General features: G+C 40.5%; 1 protein-coding gene across 1 annotated transcript in view; it reads left to right on the forward strand.

Annotated features, from left to right (window-relative positions):
• CDH17 (cadherin 17) overlaps positions 1–11,696 on the forward strand; it is a 30,445-nt gene extending 18,749 nt beyond the window's left edge. The window contains exons 14-18 of the mRNA XM_074846947.1: positions 2,680–2,810; positions 4,025–4,261; positions 6,102–6,218; positions 6,325–6,441; positions 10,831–11,696. Coding sequence (XP_074703048.1) covers positions 2,680–2,810; positions 4,025–4,261; positions 6,102–6,218; positions 6,325–6,441; positions 10,831–10,940 — 712 coding nt within the window. The 3' untranslated portion in view covers positions 10,941–11,696. The remainder of the gene's footprint in view (positions 1–2,679; positions 2,811–4,024; positions 4,262–6,101; positions 6,219–6,324; positions 6,442–10,830) is intronic.
• The last annotated feature ends 291 nt before the right edge of the window (positions 11,697–11,987 follow it).

Raw genomic sequence — 11,987 nt, forward strand, 5'->3', positions numbered from 1 at the left:
TCAGTAAGTTTGCAGCTGACACCAAGTTGGGTGGGAGTGTTGATCAGCTCGAGGGTAGGGAGGCTCTGCAGAGAGACCTGGACACGCTGGAGCAATGGGCTAAGGCCAACTGTAGGAGTTTCAATAAGGCCAAATGCCGGGTGCTGCACTTGGGCCACAACAACCCCCAGCAGCGCTACAGGCTTGGGGAGGAGTGGCTGGAGAGCTGCCAGTCAGAGAGGGACCTGGGGGTGTTGATTGACATCCAGCTGAACATGAGCCAGCAGTGTGCCCAGGTGGCCAAGAAGGCCAATGGCATCCTGGCTTGTATCAGAAATAGCGTGGCCAGCAGGGACAGGGAAGTGATCTTACCCCTGTACTCAGCACTGGTGAGGCCGCACCTCGATTCCTGTGTTCAGTTTTGGGCCCCTCACTACAAAAAGGACATTGAATTACTCGAGCATGCCCAGAGAAGGGCATCGAAGCTGGTGCAGGGTCTGGAGCACATGTCGTACGAGGAGCGGCTGAGGGAACCGGGGTTGTTTAGTCTGGAGAAGAGGAGGCTGAGGGGAGACCTCATCGCCCTCTACAACTACCTGAAAGGAGGTTGCAGAGAGCTGGGGATGAGTCTCTTTAACCAAGTAACAAGTGATAGGACAAGAGGGAATGGCCTCAAGTTGCACCAGGGCAGGTTTAGACTGGATATTAGGAAGCATTTCTTTACAGAACAGGTTGTTAGGTGTTGGAATGGGCTGCCCAGGGAGGTGTTGGAGTCCCCATCCCTGGAGGTGTTTAAGAGGCGGGTTGACATAGTGCTTAGGGATATGGTGTAGTTGGGAGCTGTCAGTGTTAGGTTAATGGTTGGACTAGATGATCTTCAAGGTCTTTTCCAACCTAGATGATTCTGTGATTCTATGAAAACACACCCAATATTTGGCATGCAGGGAGAGACATTTTTACAAAAGTCTTATCTCTTAGTAGAAGGTGGAGGTGTGGTGATGTGGTGGCCGCTGATTCACCTGCAGCAGACTGCTGGGCAGCGCTTTTCTAACCAGTTTTCTCTCTGTGCTGTGACAAGCATCAGCCAGTGGGGCCCTTGAACTAGGAAACTAAAAGGGAAGGCCAACACATGTCTCCAGGGAAAAGGCAGAGATGGTCTGAGAATAACAGGGTTTCCATACCCATAATGCCTTAAACAAATGAAAGGGACATATATGGCATACCCCTAGGAGCCAGTAGAATAGTAGTTGCTTTTCATGTCACACAGGAAACCACAAAGGGCTTTTTCTCCACCAAAATACACAACTTGTAGTGAAGCTTAAGTCTATAACTGACAATTTGTTTTCTTTTCCAACTGCAAAGACAGTATGTCTGCTTCCACCGCAGGTGCAAAGCTCTGTGCAAGACAACTCCTATGCTTGTGAGTGGGATGCAAAACCTCAAACTGGCTCATTTGGTGGCCCAACGCCATGTTCTATGATCAAGTCACTTTGAGTCTCTGCCAGCTCACGGATCTATGCACAGCACTGTGTTTCATGGTGTAAATGTACCTTACACAGTAGTCTCAGATAGAAAAAATATTTGTGCCTCTTGCTGTACAATTCCCAGCTGGGATGTTGAACAGATCAACCCAAAACCAACAGTCCTTGAAATTTAACTAAAATTCAGAAAAACATCAAGTAGTTAATGGAATTGAAGAATATTATTGTTAGGCCTCCCATGGATTTTTATTCCCAGAGGTTTCTCATCTGGCTTTCTACTTTGCCCTAATTTTTGGGAATTTAGCATGTTTGGCCTTCTGTCAAACCGGTTTGAAAGTGAGCCACATAGTCCAGAAACTCTGGGGAATGATGACAGAGGCAGATGGCAGGAATTCATATATACATAAACCACATTTCTGCTAAAAAGTAGGTTAAAGGACATAAAATAAAAAGTATAAAAAGTGCAAGATGTACAAGCATGTCAGCATGCTGTTTTTAGTGCAAAGGGTACTTAAAGAACCATAGCACTGAATGAGGTCAGGTCTCATCTAGTCAAGCAAATACCTGTGCTTTAACTGGGTCATATATTCGTGGTTAAATCTGTATAAGTAAATACACAAAGACCTTGGGATTTTTAAAAAATAATGTAATGGCAATTATGTGGTGATGTTTAAAGCACTCTCTGTTCCAAGGCTGCTGCAATGGTAATTACAGGCTGCTCCAGACTGGCAGCAGATAACTGCTGTAGTCCACCTTGGGATACCAGCCTCTTGTTGATCCAAAAAAGGGTTCCTGGCTGCACTGCTCCCTCTGCCCCCCAGCCTTTGTCTTGTGCCCCCATCAAAACCAAGGTGTGGGAGATGTGATGGGAAGAGAGGGGCATGAGGGTTGGCACAGAGCACATTTCTGGACAAAAAGCTCATGAATACTCCACGTTTCCCAGTTAGGAGGAAGGCAGAGCTGCAGTACACAGGCTGGAGGAATGGTGGTGCTCCCACAGTTATGGTCTCACTCTTATTCTCAATGATTTTGGCCTCCTTTCCTCTGTCTGTCTCTCCTGGTTGGCTGTAGTATTGGGACTCTTCCAAGAACCCTCTATTTGAGTACAATTGTAATCAAGCCACCTGCCTAAAAATCAATAAAGGAGTATTTGCTTTGTCAGCAATTTTTCCTGATTTGGAATAGTATATGTGATTTTTTTTCCCATTTCTTTCCAAAGATACTCCTTAAAAGGTGACGTGAGGAAATGGCTGAGGATTGATTCAACCACTGGACAGATATACACTGCTTCAACTTTGGATCGAGAACAAGAAGAAATGTACACAGTTGAGGTTGTTGCATCAGAGCTAAGTAAGTGATGAAGCAACTGCATACACACACAGAGGAATCCCCTGCCCTTACTGCTTTATGAGGAATTATCTTACTTCCCATGACTAAACCCATGAAAACTACAGGAACCTGTATATATACTTCCTTAGAAGTATATATTTCTTAAGAATTTAACTTTCTTAAAATAAGTCTTGATGTTGTAGATAATGAAGATTAAAATAAGTTTCATGAAGTTAGCTGTCATATGCTGTTACGTTTGCTTGAGCCACATGGCATATAGAAGTCAGAATTTCTGCAGTGTTTTCAGCATCAACACTTTCTGCCATTTTTTTCCTCTATAGCTATAAAGATTTTAGTCTGTCTTGTAGGTATGTTTAGGCTTCCTGAAAACAAACCTGCAAAGTAATTTGCAACCTTGTACAGTATTTCATTTTATTATGAATAAAACTAATATGCTAGTTAATCTGAAATATATCAGAGCTCCTAGTTCCAGCCATTAGAATCTTTCAAATAGTCCACCTGGGGAGATTTCATTACACAATTTACATTTAGTAGGGGTTCAAAACTCTGGACTATATCTGATTGATTGACTAAGGTATAAATCTAGATTTCCCTTATTAAACACAGATAAACAATAATTCTGGCCACTGTTTTGGGGGATATGAGTAAAGATGAAGTTCCTGTATGTCAGAAAAAAGGAGTGCTTCCTCAAGCACTGAGATGGAGTGGGGCTGTTCCTTCAGGAACTGGCTGGAGAAATGACAGAGCTCTTAAAGCTCCGTTTGGGCCCCTTGTCTTGACCCCAAGGCAGAATACTGATCTGTATTTCCTATATATAGAAGAGAGATGTGAAACTTAAGGAGTTTCATGCTTAAAATAGTGCTCCAATGAGCACTGGTGACCTTGGATGTGACCACTTACCAGATATGATGGATGTGACCGCTTACTAGATATGATGGATGTGACCGCTTACTAGATATGATGGTCTATCTGCCTCCTTTCACTTGCTAGTGTTCTGTAGTTAGCAAGAGTTGGGGGTAAATAAACCATATTTTTAAAAAGTGGTGACAACTACCACAAGTCCCTCAGGATCTCCTGAGACCTTGCCTCTGCAACGTGCAGACAGAATACCACCGCCTGCCTGATGGTGTACCTATACAATAGCTGCAAATGCCACAGCTCAGCTTGTAAGACCAAGATGTGCATGTAACTTTGCTTTCTTTTAAACTCTACAGATAATGCAGCTCAGAAATCCAAAACAACCTTCATACTACACTTAAGAGATGTGAATGACAACCCTCCATTGTTAGCTATGGATTATCCTCCTTTCTTCTGTCACCCGCTCAGTGGAGGAGAGAGAGCTTTCATTCAAGCTGATGATGCTGATGAACAGTGGTGGTATTCAACATTTACTTTTTCTCTCGCGGATGATATGAATACAAGAAATAATTGGGAAATCTCAAAAGTCAATGGTAAGTTAATAAAGCTATTCTTATAATTTTATTGGACTCTCTAAGTACTCTGGGAAATATAAAGAAATATTGAATTCCTTTTCAATCCTACTATTGAATATCCAGTATTCCATGTAGAAAAGAATTAGGTTCTTGAGAAATTACATGCATTTTGTCATGTATTTATTTGAACACCTAAGCCATTAATTTTTTTTTTTTCAAGAGATGACATCTAGTATGTTGCAAGCTAAAATTTCATTAGTACTTATGAGAGAAGAAACATATAAGAATAAAATGTACTCTGTGTTTAATGAATAAAATCACTTCTGCTAAAGAAATAGAGCAGTTTGCAAATTGTCTATTTCTGACATTTCATGTGCAAAGGGTAATTGTGCCACAATGTGAAAGGGACAAGTCTTGAAAGGATAAATAAAAACTTAAAATCCAGGAGCTGGAGTAAATGGTCAGCTCTTTCAGTGAAGGGAGTTCATGTGTGGTTTTCCAAAGGGTTTTTTGCTAGAACCTGTGTAGTTCAATAAATATGGGTGTGTAATGAGTAAGCAAAGTTTTTATTATACATTATACAGTGTTATTTGAGTAGGAACCAAGTGTGAAGGATTCCAGAACAACCTTGCAAGACTGAGTTGGTTGAGCAATAAAATGGCACATTCAAATGAACCTTGGACTCCCAGATTAACATTTGAAATCATGGATGCTGAGCTGTCCCTTATGAGTCAGGAGTGAGACCTGTAAGCAGTTCCATGAAAATGTGAGATCAAATTATCAGTAGCGTTCAGAAAAGCAGACCAAATATTGGAAATTACTAGGAAAGGACCAGAGAAGAAATCAGAGAACATCATTATGCCCCTGTATAAATCCATTATTTGTTCAAATCTTGAACTCCAGTCTTCCCATCTCCAAAAAGATGCAGTAGACCTGGAAATAGGTTCAGGGTGACAAGGATAATCAGAGTTACAGAGTAGCCTGATATAAGAAAGTTTATGGAAGCAGCAAAGTAAGCTACTACTTTTTAGCTTGGAAGAGAGTAGAGAAAAAAATACAATAGAGGTCTATAAAATCATGTATGCTATGGTCAAGGTGGCCAGAGGTTCATTGTTTGCCCTTTCTTCCAGTACACAAAGCTGGAACCCTCAAATGAAGCTTATGGGAGTTATTTCCAGTGCAGATAGAAGGAGGAGATAGTTGACTGTAGAATTTGTTGCCACAGAGTGTTGTGTATGTAGAAAGTTTCTACTAGTTCAAAGCAAGAAATTACATCTTGCTCCAGAAGTCCCTGAGCTGAAAATGGTTGAAGGCTGGGAGAGCATTAGGAGAAAATAAACATGCTTGCTTTTTTATTGTAATCTCCACTTATTCTAGAGACAAGATACTAACATCGATAGACATTTGGTCTGATCCCAACTGCTGTTATAGTCTTACTTTTCCAAGTTTTAAAGAGTCTTAGATGAGATGGTGTAAGTGTGCTAGAAGGATGGTCTGTCTTACTAAGTTATCTTGGGATCAATTTAAGTTGGTTATGGCTTCTATGAGTATGGGGCATTTACTCTTGGTTTAGATGTGATTCTATCAATGTAGCACTACCCAAGATCAGATTTGGTCTGCTGTAGAAATTAGGAAGGAAGTTCTCTGACCATATTATGCTGTGGGCCAGAACTAGGCATTTAGACGGTCTCTTTTGGCTTAATGTCTGCAAATAAATGAGACCTGGGAAGCCATGGGGGAAGATAGGAACTGCCATCATCTGCAAAACAGCCTTAAACAAAAGCATTTTCAGTTGGTATGAATGTTGAGTTAAATTTATTTCTTGTGCTGACATGAATGTTCCATTTCCTACTTACAGCTACTCATGCTTACCTCTCTCCAAAACATGCTAACTTTGAAGAGAAGGTATATAATGTTCCAGTAATAATTAATGACAATGGAAAACCACCTTTGGAAAGAAAAGTGAATCTTGAAGGTATACTGTGCCCATAACTATTCATTTCAAGACAACAGTTACATTTATGAATAATCAAACTGGACTACTAAACTTCTCATTAACCTCATGGCATTTCTTTTTGCAGTAAACATCTGCAAGTGTTCAAGTGAAAAGTCATGTTTTATCGAAGTACAGCGTGAGCACTCCTGGCCAAGCACAGGCCAGGCAATTGGGATTCTGATTGGGGTCCTGCTCATCATTGGTAGGTCACTTTTTCTTGGTTGATATGAAGCCAGGTCTGTGAGAAATGATGGTGCTACTGCATTTCTGACACTGATTCACTTGTTGGGTGAAGAGATGTCATGAATGTTGCAGAAGAAGCATAAGAGGGAAGATCTCATGGTTGTTTATCATGATTACATATCATGATTGCTGCAAAGTTATAAGTTTTTGGTCATAGGAATAGCTTTCTTTGGCCTGTGCTTCTGCATCAATGTACAATGGCACAGCAAGCAGCTATGACAGAAGACAATGCTGCAGTTGTAGCATTTCATTATTACCTACTGCCTTTTAGCTGTCAGAGAAGGCATTGGAGCCTTGTCTTGGGCTTCCAGATTATAGAGAAAATAATTAAGTATCCAGGGATGTCATGCTTACAGTGCTTGTACCCGTAGCTTACAACTGTGATTTTATTCACCTATTTCAGCTTTGTAGGTTTCCATTTTTCATATGGAGAATTGCTTTGAGCTGTGGAAAACTGGCATTTACATGAACAAAGTACAGTTATATTGTTAAGCAGTAGCGAACAGTATTATGTTCCTATAGGCATGAGCAGATGCAACTTCAATAAGTAGCTTAAAACTTTTTCCAAAACAAGACAAAATATTTTTTGGGGAATAGAATAGAATAGAATAGAATAGAATAGAATAGAATAGAATAGAATAGAATAGAATACAATAGAATACAATAGAATACAATAGAATACAATAGAATACAATAGAATACAATAGAATACAATAGAATAGAATAGAATAGAATCATTTCAGCTGGAAGGGACCTACAATGATCATCTAGTCCAACTGCCTGACCAATTCAGGGCTGACCAAAAGTTACAGCATGTTGTTAAGGACATTGTCCAAATGCCTCTTAAATACTGCCAGGCTTGGGGCATCAATCACCTCTCTAGGTAGTCTGTTTGAATGTTTGACCACCCTTAAAGAAATGCTTCCTATTGTCCAGTCTAAACCTCCCCTGGTGCAGCTTTGAACCATTCCCACGTGTCCTGTCCCTGGATACCAGGGAGAAGAGATCAGCACCTCCCTCTCTGCTTCCTCTCCTCAGGAAGCTGTAGAGAATGATGAGGTTGCCCCTCAGTCTCCTTTTCTCCAAACTAAACAAGTCCAAAGTCCTCAGCTGCTTCTCATAGGACATGGCTTCCAGTCTTTTCACCAGATTTGTTGCCCTCCTCTGGATGAATTCAAGGACCTTCACATCCTTCTTAACTTGTGGGGCCCAGAACTGCACACAGTGCTCAAGGTGAAGTCACACCAAGGCTGAATACAGTGGGATAGTCACCTCTTTTGACTGGCTGGTTATGCTGTGTTTGATGCACCCCAGGATGCAGTTTGCCCTCTTGTCTGCCAGAGCACACTGCTGACTTATTGAACCTGCTGTCAACCAGCATCCCCAGATCCCTTTCTGCAGGGCTGCTCTCCAGCCACTCCTCTCCCAGTTTATACTTGTGGCCGGTGTTACTTCATCCTAGGTGCAGAATCCAGCATTTTGACTTGCTAAATTTCATCCCATTTATCATTTCCCAATGTTCAAATCTATCTAGATCCCTCTGCAAGGCTCTCAAGAGAGTCAACAGCACCTCCCAGTTTGGTGTCATCAGCAAACTTGCTAATGGTACATCCAACAACTCCTGCATCTGGATCATTGATAAATATGTTGAACAGAACTGGCCCTAGACTTGAGCCCTGAGGAACACCGCTGGTGGCAGGTCACCAGTCAGATGTAGCCCCATTCACTACAACCCTTTGAGCTCTGCCCTTCAGCCAATTCTTCACCCAGTGCACTGTGAACACACTCATCCCACAGTTGGATAACTTGTCAGGAAGGTTGCTGTAAGTGACAGTATCAAAAGCCTTACTAAAATCCAGAAAAACTACATTCACCACCTTCCCTTCATCCACGAGGTGAGTGACCTTATCATAGAAGAGTATCAAAGTAGTTCAACAGGACTTTTCCTTTGTGAACCCATATTGACAGTGCTTGATGATTGCATTATTCTTTAAATGCTTTTCAGTAGTACCCAGTATAATCTTCTCCATAATTTTTTCAGGAACTGATGTTAGACTAACAGGTCTGTAACTCCCTGGGTCTCCCCTCACACCCTTTTTGTAGATTGGAATAACATTGGCTAGCTTCCAGTCAGCAGGAATCTCCCCAGACTTCCACGACCTTTGATAGATGATCAAGAAGGGTCCTGTCATAACATCCTTTATCTCCTTCAGTATTCTCTTTATCAATGTAACTGCAAAAGTAGTCAGGATGACTGTTGATGGGATCCAGTCCCCTAGGAAGCAAAGAACAAGAATAATTCAATGCTCAGTCCTGTGTGATTTTTGAATATGATGGTCACAAGAGAAAGACTGGGAAACTGTGACTCAGCTGTAGAGAGGGGAGGCAGTGTGAAAGACCCATGGAGAAAATCAAAGGAACTCACATTCAAGAGTTGGATTAAATTAGAGGATAAAAGGGAAGAAACCCAAGAACTTGTGTAAGTTAGCATTACTTCAATTCTAAAAGAAGAGAAAATGAGCCCCCAAGAACAAGTTCAGTACCTAAAAAGACAAAACCAAAGCTCTGTGTTGATTTTCTTTTGTAATGCACAAATCCCTAAAGCGGAAAGTACCAATGCATATGTGATGCATATGTATTTGTCTTTAGAAGATAAAAAAAAAAAAAATCAAAGAACTTAAAATGGAAGAAACCATACTCAGACCATACAACTGACAGAGAAATCCCTTAAACTACGTCTTTATAATCTCTGTTCAAGCTCTCACATCACTTATTTCTGTACAATGCCTTAGTCTGATCCCTCACTTAGTATAGTGCTGCATTTAAGTGAAAATTACATTGGATAACTGACTAGAGATGTTTTCATTACAAGAGAGCTGGTCAGCTTCAGGGAACAAAATAAGAGTTGCTACTGCTTTATCACTTTCAAAAAAAACCAGTGTATGTAACTCATACAGGATTTTTAAAAGAATTCCTGAAATAAATATGTAGCTTTTTTTCAATAGCAATTTTTTTTTCACTGCAAAGGCAAAATCAGATGATAGCCTCTCGGGTGGATTTAACAGGGATCAGAGATGGGCAGGGAAAAAACAATGAGAAGTATCTAAAGACTTTATGAAACCTGAAGAGATTACAAAAATTGAGTTTGGCCTTGAAACTCAGAAGATATGACCATAAAAACCGCCATTTCTTGGGCATCTGTCTGACACCAGAATGAACTCTCACATGAGCTAAGGACTGTCCCAGACCTGAGCACCTTTCGTTCCAAGAGCAAGGATCCTCTTAGTCTTACTTTCTTTGAAAGAAACGCAGAGCATAGACACTGGAAAACAAAATGCAACAAAACAAAAAATACACCCCAACCCCTCAACCAATCCGTTCTGATGGGAGAAGCTCTTTCACTAAGACAAATTGTCTCTTGGAAGGTATATCTCCCACTGAGAAGAAGGTGGGAGAATAAATATCATGTGACAGATACTAGGCATGTTCCTTGATTAACTACTCAGATAACACAAATATGAGTATAAATTAAGAACAACTACAGAACAGATATTCAGAGCAATGAAAGGGGCAAGGGGAGTAGCTGAGCACTCCTATATACTTTAGTAAAGAAACAAAGAGATGTTGAAAGTGATAGATAATCTAGCGCTGATAAAGAGGAAATAATTTACATACAGTGTAACAAGCTCATAATAATTTAAAAAGACCAAACATATATATATACACACACATATAATATGCATATTTGATGTGTATATATACATATATATGTATATATGTGTATGAAGACATCTAGACACCTTGGATTGGGTATGACAAGTGATGATAAAGGGTATAAACACTTCTAATCCAGGCCAGAAGAAAATCTCAGTCATTCTCGGCCATAGGTGCACAAATCTCTGGGGTCCATCAGCTGTTTCTAACATACCAAGGAGTTCTCAAAGAAAAATTTTGCTCTCAGGAGTTTCAGCTTTGTTGTGACAGAATTGCCATTCCATTGGGAAAAAAAACAAATGGGGACTACAATTCAAGACAAACATGGCAAATCACTGCTCAAAGGGAGGGGAGCTAAAAAAGACACTTTTGCCACCTGGTCAGATCCTAGAGGAGAAGTTCTCCTTTGGGGGAAATCTCCTGAGCCCTGAGGCATCTGATCCTGCCCACCAGTGCCTCAAGTACCTGAATATGCTGTTGGCCCAGTGTTGCATGCTCATTCCCCAAAGCTGTTTGCTTCTGCTCAAGAGGTAAAGCAGTATGGATATTAAGTGTGGACGTCAGATTCTTTGCTGAAATTCCTTTTCAGAAAATTTTCTCTTCCCTTTACTGATGAGTGCTCTCTGTTTTTCAGGTTTCATTATAGGGGGTGTGTTTTTTCACATGAAATACAAACAGAAAAATGAAAAGAAGAGCCATCAGAGAGATGTAAAGGATAAGTCTGAACTCAATAGACTGGCTTAATGACTGTTTCATCAAGAGACAAAAATGCCCTTTGGGTTGGGAAGGAGTGAGCTTTGTAGCTCCCAAAGCCCAGAAGTGGGCCTCACAAACTGAGGATACAAACATGCAAAAGCAGGCTTCCAGGGTTTTGTCTTCACTTTTGTAGGTAATACTACTCAGCCACAAAACGAAAAACATACCTGCACTTCAGCAGCAGCCATTAATAAGAATGTCAGCTTTGACTGAAATGTTAACTCATGACCAAATGCTGAGCTCCTGCAAGGATCAATACATGGGACCAGCCTTCTTTGGCAGCTGAAGTAAATATGGACTTTCCAGAGGACTACATTTTATCTAATTGCGCATCTTTGGCTCTTTTCATCTCAGTAAGTTACTGAATAACAGAACAGGGATTAAAGTCCTGTGCTACATTTGAAGATGTCCCATGAAGTTGCAGGAATCCCCCTGACTCTCAGCAAAGGAGCTCCCAAACTTATTGCAATCTGTAATCTGCCCTGGGTCATGCCTGTTTACATTACGCTGGTGAATTTGTGCTAGCGATATTCACTAGCAATGTGATATTACAGTTTTTCATTTTTTATAACCACAGAGTATAACCAGTTTGTGAAGCACCATGGCCTTTCATTACAGTTTCTAAGTTAAAAACTACATGCTGAATTATGTGGAATTGTGTAATGTCCTCTTTTATCATACTGCTGCAAATATTGTTCTTACTCCCTACATATTAGATAAGAATAAAAATGTTCTTTAAAGGTTTTAGTGTCTGCTTATTTTATAAAAAAAAAAAAAAAAAAAGAGAATGCATGAGACCAAAACATTGCTGCTTGGTTATCTATTGTATTTAACCTTAACCCTCACTTTCGCATAATACAGATTTAAAAAGGCTCTCAGGACAGAGTGTTACATGTCTGGCTGATTCAAGATGCAATGATTGCTGGATGCACTTGTTTTCATTAAAATGTATTTGAGCCCAGGATGACACTCACAGAAGGAAAGCCTTTCTCCTGACAATATGCCTATAGAAGGGCATATTTTAGTGACAGTTTG

The sequence above is a fragment of the Strix aluco genome, chromosome 1, assembly GCF_031877795.1.
Source record: "Strix aluco isolate bStrAlu1 chromosome 1, bStrAlu1.hap1, whole genome shotgun sequence".
NCBI lineage: Eukaryota > Metazoa > Chordata > Aves > Strigiformes > Strigidae > Strix > Strix aluco.